This window comes from Myotis myotis, unplaced genomic scaffold (assembly GCF_014108235.1).
Source record: "Myotis myotis isolate mMyoMyo1 unplaced genomic scaffold, mMyoMyo1.p scaffold_m19_p_6, whole genome shotgun sequence".
Lineage (NCBI taxonomy): Eukaryota > Metazoa > Chordata > Mammalia > Chiroptera > Vespertilionidae > Myotis > Myotis myotis.
Window position 1 is genome coordinate 52,227,946 of NW_023416368.1, and position 19,683 is coordinate 52,247,628.

Here is a 19,683-nt window from a genome sequence, read left to right on the forward strand (position 1 = left end):
ATTATAGACACACATTTTACTTATATACAGACATTGCTTATCTAGAGCAAAGTCAAGAACAAGATGTGAGCAAAGAAGGAACAGTTAAGCCAAAACAGAATCATACAAAAACGATTTGAAAGTGACTATTTTGGTGGCATGGAACTATGGGAGATATTTATATTCTTCTTTATCTATGTTTTTTTAAATTTTTAACAATTAGCATGTGTTATTTGGGTCCTTAGAAAAAAAATTAGACAATTTTAAACATCAACACATACAAAAAACCACACTAAGAAGTCCATTTAAATGTGCTTTAAAAGTTAAGTTCTGGTATAAACTGGCACTAACTTAACAACAATGAGCTCCTTGAACAGAAGTAGTCTGTGTCAAAAGTCAACCTATAAAAACAGCAGGGGATCTGTAACTCTTAGAGAGGGGACCAAACTTCTGTAGACCAAGCTATTCATCAGAAAGGAATGGGGAAAGTTAAGGACTTTCCCGCAAATAATAAAGACAGATGAAGATGTAAAACGCTAAATACCCAGGAACTGCTGACAGGATAAATACCATTACCAGGTTTTAAAAAGAGGCCAGAGGTATCAAACTGACATCTTTCTGTTTCTGCAGAGCTAGGGAGGAGACATGAGAGGAAGCAAAGGAAGAAGGGGAAATTCTGAAGGGCACACAAAAGACTTTCTCCCTGACGAGCCATAAGCAGGCAGTGAAAGGTCTTTCTTAGAAAGATCAAAATCATGAAGATTATTCTTAAGGACTGCTTTAAAAATAATGAAAATAGATATAAAGGAAGAATAATTTTATCTCCAAGTTATAAAATCCAGGACAACTTAGGCACTGGAACCTATAAGATAATCAGGGTGATGTTAGAAAGGCAAAGAATAACAATAACATTAATCACTGTAAAAACAACAGCAACAGCAGCAAATAGCAAGTGAATACCCTATCCGGCCCAGAAGTAATGGTTTAAGTGTATTAACTTATGTTCTCCTCAACTTTGTGATATGGGAGCTATTATCACCTTCATTTCACTGATTTAAAAAGACACAATAATACTCAGGTTAATAATATGTTAATGTTGAAAAGCTAGTAGGTGAGCATGGTAGAAGTTCAAATGTGTGTCTGCCTCACTTGATCTTAAACTATCACCTTCCTACTCACAAATTGTACTTACCTCATTCAACAGTCATTGATGACAGTTTATAGTAATATGCAGGTATTTACACTTCTTTAAATTTTATCTACACCATAGGATGTTATCCTAAGGCCCACGTATCTCCAGAAATCATATACGTAATTTATGCTATATACATTGATTCATTAACTTTGCAAAGGAAATTGTGACCTCATCAAAAGTTTAAAATTATTTCTCTAAAAGGTACCTGTAAAGCCTTTTTAAATTGTTTATAAACTAGAGGCCCGGTGCACAACATTCATGCACTTGGGAGGGTCCCTCAGCCCAGCCCACGCCCTCTCACAGTCCGGGAAACCTCAGGTGATGTCGGACTGACACACTTAGCACTGCTGCAGAGGCAGGAGAGGCTCCCACCACCGCCTCTGCACTTGCCAGCCATGAGCCCAGCTTCTGGCTGAGCGGCGCTTCCTCTGTGAGAGCACACTGACCACCAGGGGCAGCTCCTGCATTGAGCGTCTGCCCCCTGGTAGTCAGTGCACATCACAGCAACCGGTTGTTCCACCATTCGGTCGATTTGCATATTAGCCTCTTATTATATAGGATAGGATTTATCTCATGGTGAATTTAAAATAGCAGTGCATGTGGGAAGGTTAAATGCATAGGTTCTGAGAAATACTATCAGCTACTCAAACTGCTTAAATCATCACTATAATAATAATCACCATAAACTGAATGCTTTAATTACTCCAGGCACCCTGCTAAACTCTTAGGATAAGGTATTATAGGAAAGGAGAAGGCAGAGGGTAACACTTACTCATTTCTGATGACATAAGTAACACTCACAGCCTCTCTCTATTCCCTCTCTCAATTCTCTTTCTGCTGAGAAAGAGCTGCTGGCAGGAAGCAAACATTTAATAGGGACAGGCTCTACCTGGTCTATTACTTTCTTAACTGGATGGGTAAGTCTGTGTAATTCTAGGGTTCAATATTAGGAAAACACTTGACTGCAGATATAAGCCCCTTTCTAACATCAGCTTTGTCAGTTTTATAAGAATGATGTTTTAGTCTCCACCTGCTATAACTCTTGAATAATTTCTCAATTGATTTGGAACCCATGAAATTTCAACAGAAGAGATTAGTGACAAACACTCCTAGTTTCCAACCTAACGGCCCCTTTACCTTTTTTTCTTCATAACATCCAGCTAAAAGGCTTTATTCCCCAGGTTCCCTTAAAACTAGGTATGACCATGAGACTAAGTTATGACCAGTAAGATTTAAACGGAATGACTGAGTGAAATAAAGAAAGTTTAAGAGGAAGACATACCCCCTTTACCGTTCCCACCTACTCCTTCCTACTGCCTGGGATATAGACATGATGCAACTTGGAGGATAGAATCCATGAGCTAAGAACAGTGGAATGGAAAGAGAAGGAATCTGGGTCTACAAGATACTGTGGGCTGCCATCCCACTCCTGGACTGCCAGGATCCTCTAATATGAAGAGGTAGAAGAAATAAATTTCCACCTTGTTTAAAACACTGTTATTAAAAGCTCTGTATCCCACTTCTAGGAATACATCCCAAGAAACTAGAAACACCAATTAGAAAGGATATATGCACCTCTATGTTCATAGCAGCAAAATTTACCATAGCTAAGATTTGGAAACAGCCTAAGTGCCCATCAACAGATGAGTGGATTAAAAAACTGTGGTATATCTACACAATGGAATACTACACTGCTGTAAAAAAGAAGGAATTCTTACCATTTGCAACAGCATGGATGGAACTGGAGAGTATTTTGCTACGTGAAATAAGCCAGTCAGAGAAAAATAAATATCACATGATCTCACTCATTTGTGGAATATAATGAACAACATAAACTGGTGAACAAAAACAGATCCAGAGACAGAGAAGCATTGACCAAACCATCAAACCTCAGAGGGAAGGTAGGGGAGGGCGGGAGTAAAGGGCAGAGATCAATCAAAGGACTTGTATGCATGCATATAAGCCTAACCAATGGACACAGACACCACAGGGATGAGGGCATGAGTGGGGGCAATGGGGGGATAAGGGCACATCAATAATACCTTAATCAATAAAGAAAAGAAAAAAAAGCTCTGTTACTGCCTGGCTGATGTGGCTCAGTGGTTGAGTGTTGACCTATGAACTGGGAGGTCATGGTTTGATTCTCAATCAGGGCACATGCCTGGGTTGTGGGCTTGATCACCAGTGTAGGGCATGCAGGAGAGAGCCAATCAAGGATTCTTTCTAATCACTGTTTCTATCTCTCTTTCCCTCTCGCTTCCTCTCTAAAATATGCATATTTTAATAATAAATGAATAAAAAATAAAAGCTCTGTTACTAGCCTGGCCAGTGTAGCTCAGCAGGGTGAGCATCATTCCCATGAACCAGGAGGTCACGGTTCAATTCCCAGTCAGGGCACATGTCCAGGTTGCAGGCTCAATCCCCAGTAAGGGGTGTGCAGGAGGCAACTGATTAATGTTTCTATCTCTTTCTCCCTCTCCCCTTTCTCCCTCTCTCTCTGAAATCAATAAAAACATATTAAAGAAGAAAAAATAGCTCTGTTACTAGAAGTTCTCATTCCTGTTATGCCCACATTACAGATAAGGAAACTGAAACTCAGATCAAGTTAAGCTACTAGTCTTCATTTACACATCTAGGAATTTTTCAAAGAGCCAGATTTTGTACTCTATATGACTATACTATATTAAGAGTAACTACAAACTCTTGAGGTTCAAAGTTTAAAACCAAAAACCAAAATAGTTAGAGTGGTGCTAAAACCAAAAATTTGGAGAACTGATGCCCTAGAGTAGGGATCATCAGCAAACTACACACAGGCTAAATGGGGCCTGCCATTTATTTTTATAAATAAACTTATATTGCCCTAACTGGTTTGGCTCAGTGGATAGAGCGTTGGTCTACAGACTGAAGGGTCCCAGGGAAGATTCTGGTCAAGGGCATGAACCTTGGTTGCAGGCACATCCCCAGTAGGGAGTGTGCAGGAGGCAGCTGAGGATGTTTCTCTCATTGATGTTTTGAACTCTCTATCCATCTCCCTTCCTCTCTGTAAAAAATCAATAAAATATATTAAATAAATAAAAAAATAAACTTATATTGAAACAAAGCAATACCTACTCCATTACATACTGTCCACAGCTGCTTTTGCACTACAATGGCCAAGTTGAGCAGCTGGAGGAGCCTAAAATATGGCTTGCAAGGCCTAAAGCACTATTGTTACTGTCATAAGCAGCTAGTTAATACTGATAATGGAAGGAGAGCAAAGGGGAAGCCAGACATTATAAGCATGGTCCTCTGGGCAGCTTCACACTCCCCATGGTCACCAGTCCATTCTCTGCAAATCATGGTGGAAGGGCTCCAACAAAGGGGGAGATGGGCACATGCACTGTGAAGTTGGTGTGACATAGGGAAAGTGCTTGTCTGTCAGTCTAACCTGGGAAAAAGATAGCTGGCTACAGAGGCAGAGCCATTGCAAGCACGTGAAATCCTGAAGAGTTAATTGGATGAGCTCCCAGTTATAATCCCCAGACAAATAAACTTTCTCTCTCTTATGCTCCTGCTCCCTTGCACTCTCTTGCTCCGTGGCCCGCCCCCATCCATGTACTAACCTGCCATGTGGTCTAAGCAGCCTCACAGCCCATGGCCATGGGGATCTCACACACAATGGACTGCAGCTGGGAACGCAAGCTAAGTCAGCTGGTTCCTGGACTGGTCTGTGCTTTAATATGGAGCGAAGACTCTGGGCAATGGCCTTAACTCTTGCCCTGCTAAAGAATTTTTTCATGAGAAACGGAGGGAGATGGAGCCTTGGAGAGGAGCTCCCTTAATTTTACATCATCAATAAAGCTTTCCACGATACCTTACCCTCCCATGGGGGCCTCAGGAAATTCTTGTTCAGGCGTCGCCCCACTGATAACACCACCTATTTTATTACAAAAAGTTTGCTACCCCCACCTTAGAGTAAAGGGTGCTCTAGATTCACTATAAAGAGGCTTAAAAATCAAGCCTCAAAAAGGTCAAATTGATTTTTAACTAACTTAACTGCCTGCCAGAACAAAGTCCAATCCTCTTTAAAAACAAAGAAACAAGGGAGAACCAAGATGGCGGCATAGGTTAACGCCGGAGTTTGCTGCTTTGAACAACTACTTCAAAAGTGAAACCAAAAACCGGAAGGGACATCACCCAGAACCACAGGAACGCTGGCTGAGTGGAAGTCCTACAACTAGGAGGAAAGAGAAACGCATACGGACACTCAGAGGAGGCGCAGTGCTGAAGTCAAATTCTGAGGTGCGGAGTGCGCGGAGCGGGCTGGCGGCGGAGGGCGGGTTGGCGTTTTCAATCGGGAGGGAGTCGCAGACTCTGAGCTCCAGATCCGGGCGAGTCTTTAGGGACCCAGACTCAAACGGGAGAGGCGGGACTGTCTGGCTTCGGTCAGAGCGAGTGCAGCTTTCTCTCTGAGCTTTGCAGCGGGTGCTGGGACTCAGAGAGGCAGAGCCCCTGGGGACAGGACTGAGAGCCTCCATAACTGCTCTCTCCGGCCCACCCTGTTGATCCTGTGCGACCCGCCCCACCCAAGCCCTGCACACAGGCATTTGCCGGATAGCCTCAAGCAAAGGCTAGATTAGCACCTCCCTAGAGGACAGAAGTTCTCTCACCGCAGACACAGCTGATTCTCATAGCCACTTGGCCTGGAGGTCAAACCCTCCCTGGAATTAGCTACAACAATCAAGATTTAACTATAAGACTGGGAACAAAGACCACTAGGGGGTGCACCAAGGAAGCATAACAAAATGCGGAGACAAAGAAACAGGACAAAATTGTCAATGGAAGATATAGAGTTCAGAACCACACTTTTAAGGTCTCTCAAGAACTGTTTAGAAGCCGCCGATAAACTTAATGAGATCTACAAGAAAACTAATGAGACCCTCGATCTTATATTGGGGAACCAACTAGAAATTAAGCATACACGGACTGAAATAACGAATATTATACAGACTCCCGACAGCAGACCAGAGGAGCGCAAGAATCAAGTCAATGATTTGAAATGCGAGGAAGCAAAAAACACCCAACCGGAAAAGCAAAATGAAAAAAGAATCCAAAAATGCGAGGATAGTGTAAGGAGCCTCTGGGACAGCTTCAAGCGTACCAACATCAGAATTATAGGGGTGCCAGAAGATGAGAGAGAGCAAGATATTGAAAACCTATTTGAAGAAATAATGACAGAAAACTTCCCCCACCTGGTGAAAGAAATGGACTTACAGGTCCAAGAAGCGCGGAGAACCCCAAACAAAAGGAATCCAAAGAGGACCACACCAAGACACATCATAATTAAAATGCCAAGAGCAAAAGATAAAGAGAGAATCTTAAAAACAGCAAGAGAAAGAAACTCAGTTACCTACAAGGGAATACCCATACGACTGTCAGCTGATTTCTCAACAGAAACTTTGCAGGCCAGAAGGGAGTGGCAAGAAATATTCAAAGTGATGAATACCAAGAACCTACAACCAAGATTACTTTATCCAGCAAAGCTATCATTCAGAATTGAAGGTCAGATAAAGAGCTTCACAGATAAGGAAAAGCTAAAGGAGTTCATCGCCACCAAACCAGGATTATATGAAATGCTGAAAGGTATCCTTTAAGAAGAGGAAGAGGAAGAAAAAGGTAAAGATACAAATTATGAACAACAAATATGCATCTATCAACAAGTGAATCTAAGAATCAAGTGAATAAATAATCTGATGAACAGAATGAACTGGTGATTATAATAGAATCAGGGACATAGAAAGGGAATGGACTGACTATTCTTGGGGGGGAAAGGGGTGTGGGAGATGCGGGAAGAGACTGGACAAAAATCGTGCACCTATAGATGAGGACAGTGGGTGGGGAGTGAGGGCGGAGGGTGGGGCGGGAACTGGGAGGAGGGGAGTTATGGGGGGAAAAAAAAGAGGAACAAATGTAATAATCTGAACAATAAAGATTTAATTTAAAAAAAAAACAAAAAAAACAAAAAAAAAACAAAAAAAAAACAAAGAAACAAATAACAAAACAAAAAAAAAAAACAGCACTCAACAACATCCAATAAAAAATTACCACAAAGAACCAGAAAAATGTGAACCATAATAAGGAAAAATCAGTCAATAAAGGCCAATATAAAAAAAAAATAAAAGATAATGGAATTAAAAAATAAGGACTTAAAAATACAAATATCTACCTGTAGGTGTATAATAAACCACCTCAAAGCTTAGTGCCTTTAAAAAATAGTCATTACTTTCTCTATGAATCTGAATTTGGGCAGGGCTCAGAAGGGAAGGCTCCATAGAGCGTCAGGTGTGGCAACCTGACTTGAGATCTGAAGAACCTGCTTCCAAGATGGCTCATTAATATGGCTGGCAAGTTGATGCTGGTTCTCAGCTGAGGCCATAGGCTTTGGCTCATTTCTTTATAGGCTTCTTCATTTGATGTGGGTTTTCTCACAGCATGGTAAATGGACACCATGGGAGAGAATAACATGAGAGAGAACAAGGAAGAATTTGTATTGCTTTTTATGACCCAACCTCAGAAATAACAGTATCATACATCCATACTCTTAGGCAAGAAATCTGCCAAGACCCAACCAGTTTCAGGGGAGACACAATGATGCCATCTCTTGATTAGAGAGTAGCAAAGTTGTAGGTGAGCATGTGCAATAGGTAATAATGTTGTGAGCACTCTGAAAAATCCAGTCTGCCATAAATCTGTTAAAAAAATTAAAAGAAAACATGAAAATGGGAAGAGATGAAAGATATTTAAAAAACCAAATGGAATTTCTGGATATGAAAAAGAAATCTGAAATAAGAAATTTATTGAATGGGATTAATAGCAGCTTAATCATTGCAGAGACAGTGAATACAATCATATAGCTATAGAAACTCTCCAAAGAGAAGTATAAAAAACAAAAAGCTCTCATCCCTCATTAAAATGAATACAATATCAGTGGTCTATGAGACAGTATAAAGCAGATTCATATGTAATTGGAGTCTCATACCTATGATAAAGTTTAATTTATAAATAAGGCACAGTAAGGGATTAACAACAACTAATAATAAAATAGAACAATTACAACCAGTCAATGAGATATAATACCAAAGCCACAAGGAGCGTAAATAATAAATTGGAGTTTATAAAAATGAAAAACTTTTGTAAAAAGGCAACCCACAGAATGGGATAACACATTTAAAAATCATATTTGATAAGAAATTAATATCCAGAATAAAGAATTCCAAAACTCAACAGTAAGAAAACAAAAAAGCAACTCAAAAATGGGTAAAGAACTTGAATAGACATTTCTCCAAAGAAGATGTCAAATGGCCAAAATTGATAGATATAAAAAATAAACAGACAGAGCCCTGACTGGCTGCTCAGTGGTTAGAGCATCAGCCTACAGACCAAAGGGTCACGGGTTCAATTCCCGGTCAAGGGCACATGGCTCAGTTGCAGGTTTGATCTGGCCCTGGTCAGAGCACATGCGATGTGTCTCTCTCATGTTGATGTTTCTCCCTCTCTTCCCCTCTTCCCTCTCTTCCACTATCTCTAAAAAATAATTGGGGGAAAAATATTCTTGGGTGAGGATTAAAAAATAAATTAACCAATTAACAAATCAAACAGAATAAACAGACAGAAAAGTGTAACAGTGGTGATCAGAGGTTGGGTGAAGAAAAGTATAGGGAGTTATTGTTTCAGTCTGGGATAATGAAAAATTCTAGACATGGTAACAGGTGTAAAACAATAAGAATGTACTTATTGCCACTGAACTATATGCTTGAAAGTGATAAATGGTATGTGTATTTTACAATAAAAGAAATCATTAAAATTGACCATCTCAACAGACCAAAGAAGAGAAATCATATGGTCATATAATTAGATACAGAAACAGCATCTGAGAAAATCTAATAGTATTCATTTTAAAAAAGTGTAAATACACTAAGAGTGGAAGGGAACTTCATCAACCTGCTAACCTAAAGGGTTATATTAGTTTCTGGCTAGTAAGGATAAACAATCCTCAGCAGGAAGCTGGAGGTGTCCACAAAGGCCTCAGAATTGAGGAAGGAGCAAATGATTAATGCATCCTCACCAAGGGAGTTGCAGGTGAATCACCCACAGCACCATTAAGTGACTGGAAGCAGATTCTCTCAACCACAAAAGCATGCATAAGATACAGTTAACTTTAGACATGTAGTCACACACAGGGAGCTCCAATGCTAGATCACCAAGAGAGAATGGGCAATTATGGATTTTCCTTCTCCACTTCCATACCAGCAGGCCTAAAGAGTTCAGAAATTAGTTAAGAATATAGGAGAAGCCCTGGCCAGTGTGTGGCTCAGTTGGTTGAGTGTTGTCCCATGCACTGAAAGGTTGCCGCTTCAATACCCAGTCAGGGCACATACCCAGGTTTCAGATACCATCCCCAGTCGGGATGCAATGGATTGATGTTTCTTTCTTTCTTTCTTTCTTTCTTTCTTTCTTTCTTTCTTTCTTTCTTTCTTTCTTTCTCTCGCTCTCGCTCTCGCTCTCGCTCTCGCTCTCGCTCTCGCTCTCGCTCTCTCTCTCAAGTTAATAAAAACATATTTTTAAAAAAGAATATGGGAGTAGCTAAATAAGTGAGGTGGGGAAAGACAAGCAAACCACAGCTTTCTTATTCCATTTACAACAGACTCAACCTTAGGTAGAAAAGAAACCTTACAAGAAACTAAAGCAAGTCTGAAGCTTTCACTTCAGCTAGGGCTGAATGTTTTCATTTTAAATCTACCTTTTGCTATTTGAAATGAACAGAGAACTGTATATGTTACCCAAAATGTCATACCTGCTCCTTATAGAGTTCTCACCCAGGCCAAGGAAAGAACTTGCCCCTGATTTAAAGCTGCAATGGGATCTAAAAGAAAATGCTACTTTGTATTTGTGCACTACACATCCACCTTGACACATCATTAATACAAACTATTTCTAAAATCTCACTCAACTAGCTGAGAAACTACTACAAGAAATAAGAGTTGCTTATTTTCTCTGTAAAGGGGAGAATATCTAAGGAGTTAAATATTTTATCTTAACAAAATATAAAGTCCAAACTGAACTTCTTTCAAGCTTACATGTAACACTTTTTTTCAATACAGAAAGTCCTTTCTTTACTGCATAATCTATATGTATATATAAAAGCCTAAACAACCAAATGACTACTCGACCAGTAGCTATGATGCGCACTGACCACCAGGGGGCAGATGCTCAACGTAGGAGCTTCCCTCTGGTGGTCAATGCGCTCCCACAGTGGGAGCACCGCTCAGGTGACCAATGGGCGCCACACGCTGGGTTCATGGCTGGTAAGCGCAGCTGTGGCGCCAGAGCCTCTCCCATGGGCACTCCCCCTGGGCACCCCTCCCCCATTCAGACCAGGACCCGGATCTGGACTGGCATCAGGACTCATTGGGCGCAAGCCAATGGCCGCTTCTCAGTCATGGGCGCGCTGATATCGCCCTAGGACAGGCCCACAGAGACTGCAGCGGAGCAGCAGCGAGCCTACAGAGCTGTGGCAGCAGCAGGCACAGCAGGGCCAGGATGAGTGGGAGCAGCGCAGTGCCCCGGCTCAGGCTCCTCCCCGGCCGCCTGCTGCTTCAGCACTACTATATCCCTCGGGGGATTTAAGACTGCCGGTTTTGGCTGGTCCCCACAGGCCAGGCCAATGGACCCCACCAGTGCACAGATAACCTGGCCTCTAGTCCTATATAATAAAAGCCTAGGTGGCGTCGCACAAGATGGCTGCGCACACAGCGGAGGCAGGGCCCGGTGGCCACTCTGCACCGTCGGGCCTGGAGGTCCCACGGCTCTGCATGGTGCGGAGGAGGCCAGTCCCAGCCTCTCCGCTGTCTCGCATGGACGAGGTGGGTCATGACAGGGGAGGGCAGTTGTGGGCAATCAGGCCAGCAGGGAAGGGCAGTTGGGGGCAATGGGGCCTGCAGAGGAGGCCAGCTGGGGGCAATCGGGCCAGGAGGGGAGGGCAGTTAGGAGTGATCGGGCCGGCAGGGGAGGGCAGTTGGGGGTGATCATGCTGGCAGGGGAGCAGTTAGGGGGCAATCAGTTTGGCAGGCAGAAGTGGCAAGGGGCAATCAGGCAGGTGAGCGGTTAGGAGCCAGCAGACCTGGATTGTGAGAGGGATGTCCGACTGCCAGTTTAGGCCTGATCCTTGTGGATAAACCAGCAGTCAGACGATCTCCCAAGGGGTCCCAGATTGGAGAGGGTACAGGCTGGATTGAGGGACACACACCCCCGTGCATGAATTTCATGCACCGGGCCTCTAGTATATTAATAAAAAACATATAGAAAATCAAATAGAAGAAAGTAGAACACTGAGCTTACATAATGGAAATATAAAAGTTGGCTCCCTAAGAGGTTAAAAATTTACCTAATCCTAAATTACACCACGTGTTTTATATTTAGTCATAATCTTTGACCACCAATTTCTAATATTTCCTTTCATTTGTTTCCATTCAGAGTCAGTATGTAGCTAACTAGTAAGGTCCAATAATATCTGGTTTAGGTTAATGATTTCTAACATAATCACAATTGTCTTAAGTTATTCAGCTTAGTACCTATTATTTTTTAAATGGCATCAGCTCTTTGATTTTTTTCCATTTGCTCTACTTTTAAAAAATAAGGGGAAAATGCAATAAACTATTCAGTCATTGCACAAATGTTTTTTACAAAGATGTCTAAGTGCTAAAACTGCAGTGTGATGATATAATGGGTCCCAGTGTTCATCTGTTAACTAATATTTTTTAAGAACCTAAAACTTTAAAAATTTATAAAATAAAAAAGTTATGGACAGTCTAAAATTTGGGGAGGAGGGAAAATTAATTAGTATGATTTGGTTTAAACATATGTTGGTGTGTATATGATTCTATTAAATTTATAAAGTACTTTTTGTTCAAAGTATCCTAATATATATAAAAAGCCAGGTGCCGTCACGACCGGACGGATGACCAAACAGCAGGCTAAGGAGCTGAGGGAGTGGGAGCTGTGGACCCCTGGCCGCCCGGAGCCTCGTGGGGTGGGAGCTGTTAGCGTGGAGCTTCGCGGGGGTGGCTGAGGCAGAGGAGCAGGGTGGGGGCGGGGAGCGTGGCACGTCGCAGGACGGTGGAGGTGGAGCAGGGCTGTGAGTGTGGAGCTTTGCGGGGCTGCTGAGGTGGAAGAGCATCGCAGGGCGTGGGCAGTAGAGAGGCTGAGGAGCCTCGCAGGACGGGAGATATTAGCGTGAAGCTTCATGGGGCGGCAGAGGAGTGTTGCGGGGCTTGGGCGGCTGAGGCCAAGGAGCCTCACAGGGCGGGGGCTGTGAGCTTGGAGGTTCACAGGGCAGGGGCCACGGAGATGGAGGAGCGACGCTGGGTGGCGGACATGGCCCTGACTGCAGCTAGGCCTAGGGATCCTAACCACACACGATTTAATCGTGCGCCAGGCCTCTAGTTTTAAATAACAATGGCACTTATGGCAATCAATATTCTCATTCAAGTAGATCCTAGGAAATACTGACCTTTTCATTTATTTATTTTTTATTTATCTAAAGTTTAATCTATCAACCTTTCTCTTTAAAACAAAGTAAGCCAACAGAACTTTTCATTCTTTTTCTTAATATTCTTCTGTTCTTCATCATTTTAATAAAGTTTTTTTATTATTATTTATTCAATACATTAGCCTTCTGTATAAAACTGTATTTTCGGAAAAAACACTGCTATCTATATATATAAAAGGCTAATATGCTAAGTGCCCAACCATCTGACTGGTCACTATGACACGCACTGGCTACCAGGAGGCAGACACCTGCTGGGGTCCAACCCCAGCAAGTCCAGGGGTCCCCAAAGGTGTGGACGGAGTCGGCAAAGACAGAATGACACGGAGACAGCGTTCAGTTGATCAGCAGCCTAGCCAGGATCTCTAGCCAAGTTCTGGTCAGGATCTCCAGCGAAGTTCTGGTTAGGATCTCCAGCCAGGTTCGGTAGCCAGGTTCTTCAGCCAGGTTCTGTCTAGGTTCTCCAACCAAGTTCTGTAGCCAGGTTCTGTCCAGGATCTTTTGCCATGTTCTCTCCCTAGGTTCTGTCTCTAGGTTCCGTGTCCAGTTTCTGTCCAGGATCTTTTGCCATGTTCTCTCCCTAGGTTCTGTCTCTAGGTTCCGTGTCCAGTTTCTGTCCAGGATCTTTTGCCATGTTCTCTCACTAGGTTCTGTCTCTAGGTTCTGTGGCCAGTTTCTGTCCAGGATCTTTTGCCATGTTCTCTCCAGCGAAGTTCTTCTGTCTCTAGGTTCTGTGTAGGTTCTGTGTCTAGGTTCTGTGTCCTGTTGTCTTGTTACATCTGTATTTATACCAGTTGATTCCAATCCTATCAATCTCTATTCCAAAGGTTAGGGCGTTTCTTATCTCCATTCCAGGAAGTAAAGATTATGTAGCTTAAGCATGATTGTTTGTAGTTAAAGTGATTAATTACCCGCCTGGCACTTAGTTAAGGGGTTTTATTCCCTCCCTAACTTCAGGGGAAAATCCCTACCTGGGGAAACAACCTTTCTCAGAGAGGTGACGTTGGTTAAAACACATAGTGCCAAGAAGGTGAGCAAACATATTAAGAACAGTATGCAATATATGCCAGGTCCCTTGAAACAGCAAGCATGGACCGGCTCCCAGCAGACACTCAATGCAGGAGCTGCCCTGATGCGCACTGGCCATTTACAGAGAAACAGCACTGAGGACCGGGCGCCGACAAAGCAACACTCAAGTGGAATACAGGCCCTGCCACCACCCCGGAGTGACAGCCCATCCAATCGCAGCTGACACTGCCGAGACCCCATGGTGCAAAACGCGGCCCACAGCCCTGCCCGGAAAAGGTGGCTGTAGGCACTGGGTAATGACATCACATAGCAATGCCTAGCTTCCTCTCCCTAGCGACAGGCCATTTAACGATAAATGGCACCGTGGATCTGGCACCCACAAAGCAACACTCGGCTCCCTCCAAGTGGGACACAGGCCCCATCACTACCCTGAAGCGACACCCCACCAAATAGCAGCCGACACTGCCAAGACCCCACGGTTCAAAATGTGGCCCACAGCCCAGCCCAGCCCAGAAACAGTCATTGTAGGCACCAGGTAATGACGTCACGTAGCAATGCCCAGCTACCTCTACCTAGTGACTATCCTCCTTGGAGTTTCTTCAACCCAGGAACATGACTTGCTTTATACCCACGTGCAAACATTTTAAACTTTAACCAAATGTCTGTGAAGCGTTTTCACATGCCTCATCTCATTTGATCCTCACAGAAGTCCTGAAGTAGGTAGATAGGAGACTTGGTAGAATCTTATTTTCTTTTCATTAGCCGGAAAATGGAGATTTAGAAAGTTTAGAAACTTGACCCCACCTAAAAGAAGTAAGAAATGGTGGAACTTGAAAATGACTTCAGGTTTTCTCACTGCACAGAATATAGTCAAACACTGCTACAGTTAAATATTTCACCTTTGTTCTCCCTGCGTGATCTACAATAATAATCACTTCGTGTTGATATTTACTGCTGTGTTGCTGACAATTACTTAAAAAAGAAGCTGGGGTGCTTCACAGGGCTGGAAAGAGTTTAGCTAAATCAGAAAGCAAGTCTAATTAAGCAAGTTTATCAATAGATAGATAGATAGATAGATAAGTGTGTGTTTCGATCTGTCATTGTCGACTATGAATTTGGTTGACACTTACAGAGAAAGGGTGAATGGCGACATTAAAATATTTCTTCTAATTAATTTCCTTTCAATGTGCACAAATTCATGCACCAGGCCACTAGTTCTAATATAATACAATTAAATTAGGATACTCATGATACAACTTTTAAGCAACAGCCTTTGATGTCACAAAGAAACAATTTACCCAAGGCCAGCCGTGGGCAAACTACGGCCCGCGGGCTGGATCCGGCCTGTTTGAAATAAATAAAACTAAAAAAAAAAAAAAGACCGTACCCTTTTATGTAATGATGTTTACTTTGAATTTATATTAGTTCACACAAACACTCCATCCATGCTTTTGTTCTGGCCCTCCGGTCCAGTTTAAGAACCCATTGTGGCCCTCGAGTCAAAAAGTTTGCCAACCCCTGCCCTAGGCTATACTGTATAATAGTTAAAAGTGCAGGCTCTCTGGTCAAAGTATTTATGTTCAAATAGCAATCCTTTCACTTACTTGTTGTGTGACGTTGGGCAAGCTACTTAATTTATACATCTCTGAAACTACAAAATAAGGGTTAAAAATAGCTGTAAAGGTTAAATAAAATGAATGGGTAAGTGGGGAAGACATTTACCAAGGTATTTGCTATGTTAAGTTTTTAAAAAATATATTAGCTGCTGTTTTTATTCCTGGGTATACATATTTAATACTCTAAGACAGGAGTTGGCACATCATGCTATAATAGAATAACTGAGTAGTTATAACAGAGGCCAGATAATCCACAAGGCCTAAAATATTTACTATCTGGCTTTTCCATAAGAAATTGGCTAATCCGTAATGTAGGAAGATAAAAACAAACTAAAAACAGATGGCATACTAGTAAATGGTGCAAGATAACAAACTTAACGATTTTCATCTAAATCAGTAAATTCAAAGCAATTGACAAACATATATATATGGCCGGTTTCCTTTTCCACAAAAAAGCATTTCAAAACTAAAAATGTCTAAGTTAAAATATTTTTTTCCAAATGGAAGTCACTCCAGGTGTACTTAATGCCATGCATTTAGTTATTGTATTGGGTCACAAGCAAAGCATATTTTTCTGAAATAAATCATATTGAAAAGTATATCTGAAAAATATTTATGAAATAGGAACTGTGTATCATAAAGAATTCATAAAGGATATGATGGAGTAAACTTTAAACACATTCTAGTAGCAGAAAAATAATGCCTAAAACTTATCAAATGCAGAGTTAAGTGCATTTCACTATAATTTCTATACTTTTTAAACTATGTCATAAAAATAGATTTCTTTGCCCACTTGTAACCTACACAAATTGAAAAATTCAAAAATGTATTACTTGGAGAACTCTAATGATTCCACCAAAAAACTACTATATCTGAGAAATAAATTCAGTAATGTAGCAGGATACAAAATAAATATCCAGAAATCAGTTGCATTTTTATACACAAATAATGAACTATAAAAGGGAAACTAAGAAAACAATCCTATTTATAATTGCATTAAAAAAATACCCAGAAATAAATTTAACTAAGGATATAAAAGATCTATACTCAGAAAATTATAAGACACTGAAAAAAGAAATGGAAGAAGATACAAATAAGTGGAAGTTCATACCATGTTCATGGATAGGAAGAATTAACATCATTAAAATGTCCACACTACCCAAAGCAATCTATAGCTTCAGTGCAATTCCTACCAAGGTACCAATGGCGTATTTCACAGAATTAGAACATTTATGCCAAAAATTTATATGGAACCACAGAAGACCCTGAATAGCAACAGTGATCTTGAGAAAGAAGAACAAAGTTGAAGGAATCATGCTAGCTGATATCAAACTCTACTATAAGGCCATAGTAATCAAAACAGCATGGTACTGGTATAAAAACAGATATATAGATCAATGGAACAGAATAGAGAGCCCAGAAATAAGCCCACACCTTTATGGTCAATTAATATTTGACAAAAGAAATGAGAACATACAATGGGGTAAAAACAGTGTATTCAATAAATGATACTGAACAGATATGGGGAAGAAAAAAAAAAGAAACTAGGTCACCTTCTTACACCATACACAAGAATAAACTCAAAATGGATTAAAGACTTAAATGTAAGATTCACAACCATAAAAATCCTAGGAGAAAAGATAGGCAGTAAAATCTTGGACATTTCTCCTAGCAATATTTTTTTCTGATATATCTCCTTGAACAAGGGAAATGAAATAAACAAATGGCACTACATCAACTAAAAAGTTTTTGCACAGCAAAAGAAACCATCAACAAAATGAAAAGACTGAATGGGAGACCATATTTACCAATGATACATCCGATAAGGGATTAATATTCAAAATTTATAAAGAACTTATAAAACACACCACCAAAAAACACAATCCAATGGAAAAATGGGCCTGAACAGACACTTCTCCAAAGAGAACATACAGATGGCGAATAGTCATAAAAAGATGCTCAACACCACTAATCATCAGATAAATGCAAATTAAAACCACGAGTTATCACCTCAAACCTGTCAGAATGGCTATCATCAATAAATCAACAAACAACAAGGTTGGTGAAGATGTGGAAAAAAAGGAACCCTTGTGCACTGTTGGTGGGAATGCAGATTGGTACAGCCATTGTGGAAAGCAGTACGGAGTTATCTCAAAAATATAAAAATGGAATTACCTTATGACCCAGTTATTCCACTTCTGGGAATATATCTGAAGAAACTGGAACACTGATTTGAAAGACTATATGCACCCCTATGCTCAAAGCAGCATTATTTACAATAGCCAAGATCTGGAAGCAGCCAAACTGCCAAGCAGTAGATGAGTGAATAAAAAAGCTGTGGTACATTTACACAGTGCAATACTATTTGGCTGTAAAAAAAAAAAAAGGAAATCATACCTTTTGCAACAGCATAGATGGACATGGAGAGTATTATGAAATAAGCCAGTCAGAGAAAGACAAATTCCATATTATTTCACTTATATATGGAATCTAATGATCAAAATACACTAATAAACAAAATAGAAAGAGACTCATAGATAGAGAGAACAGACTGATAGCTGACAGAGGGGAGACTGGGTGAAAAGATTAAGAGGGGAAAAAAAAATACAACTCACAGAATATGGTGATTACCAAAGGAAAAGTGGGGGGTGAGAGAGGTAGAAGAGGATAAATGGTGACGGAAGGAGACGATTTTGTGTGGTGAACACAATGCAATATACAGATGCTGTATTACAGAACTGCATACTTGAAACCTATGAAATTTTATTAACCAACATCACTGCAATAAATCCAAGAAAAAATTTTTTTAATGTATTACCTGAATTGGATGTTCACTAAATGAGGCTGGGAGCCATCTGATTGCCAATAAGTTTCTAGATTGTCATCTCGTAATTGATCCACTCCAAATCCTAAAAACACCACAAGTGACAATAAATTCTCATGCTAAAGAAAGAGCTGTATATTTAAAATATAGCCAAAACCGGTTTGGCTCAGTGCAAAGAGCGTCGGTCTGCGGACTGAAAGGTCCCAGGTTCGATTCCAGTCAAGGGCATGTACCTGGGTTGCGGGCACATCCCCAGTAGGAGATGTGCAGGAGGCGGCTGATCAATGTTTCTCTCTCATCGATGTTTCTAACTCTCTATCTCTCTCCCTTCCTCTCTGTAAAAAATCAATAAAATATATTTTAAAAAAATAAAAAATAATAATAAAATATAAAATAACCATATATATATATATATATATATATATATATATATATATATATATATTTATATATATACACATATAAATATACACTGAATGGCCAGATTATTATGACCACCCCATCAGTAGTACTTATTGGGCCACCTTTTGCCTTCAATACTGTGGCAATTCTTCTTAGCATTGACTCCACAAGATGTTGAAAGGTGATGCAAGGAATCTGACACCATGCCTGATGAATAGCACTGTCCAGTTCTGTGAGATTTGATGGTTGTGGAACCAGCTGCCTGATGGCTCTTTTAACTTCGTCCCACAGATGCTCAAGTGGATTGAGATCTGGTGACTGTGGGGGCCACCTAAGCAAGGTAAAGTCTCCCTCATGTTCTTGAAACCACTCCTGCACAATACGAGCACTGTGGCATGGTGCATCGTCTTATTGGAAGAAGCCATCTCCATTGGGATACGCCATCAACATGATAGGATGAACCTGATCAGCAATGGTACTTAGGTATGTTGTGCTATTCAGATGTTGTTCCACACGAATTAAAGGGCCCAAATCATGCCAGGAAAACATGCCCCAAACCATAACACTGCCCCCACCAGCTTGAAGGGTTGTACTCATACATATGGGGTGCATGCTTTCATGCTGTTTCCGCCAAATTCTCACTCTTCCATCTGCATGATGCAACTGGAAACGTGATTCATTGGACCACATGACTTTTTTTCAATGCTCGACTGTCCAATCCTTGTGTTTCTATGTGAATTGGAGACGTTTTATTTTGGTAACTGCAGACAGCAAAGCTGTTCAAACAGGCCTTCGGCTGTTTTGCTGATACTCGCTCCATGGCTCTGAGCGCCAACAATCATCCCACGTTCAAAGGCTGTTAAATCGCATTGTTTACCCATCTCTTCAGAAAAAAATAACTTCTACTGTCGTGGTAAACAACCTGCTTCCCTATTTATAATGGTCTGGCCCTCTAGCAACTTCAGCGCGAAATTATAGCTAATTTGCCTACAAACGTCAGGTGGTCATAATAATCTGGGCCACTTATTGTATATATATGTGTGTGTGTGTGTAT

The 19,683-nt window shown here is 41.0% G+C and overlaps 1 protein-coding gene across 6 annotated transcripts in view; it reads right to left on the reverse strand.

Annotated features, from left to right (window-relative positions):
- The window catches only part of ANAPC10 (anaphase promoting complex subunit 10), a 58,007-nt gene that overhangs the window by 35,190 nt on the left and 3,134 nt on the right, over nucleotides 1-19,683 (reverse strand). For all 6 annotated transcript variants that reach the window (XM_036312742.1, XM_036312741.1, XM_036312743.1 and 3 more), the window contains exon 3: nucleotides 18,222-18,312. In XM_036312742.1, coding sequence (XP_036168635.1) covers nucleotides 18,222-18,312 — 91 coding nt within the window. The remainder of the gene's footprint in view (nucleotides 1-18,221; nucleotides 18,313-19,683) is intronic.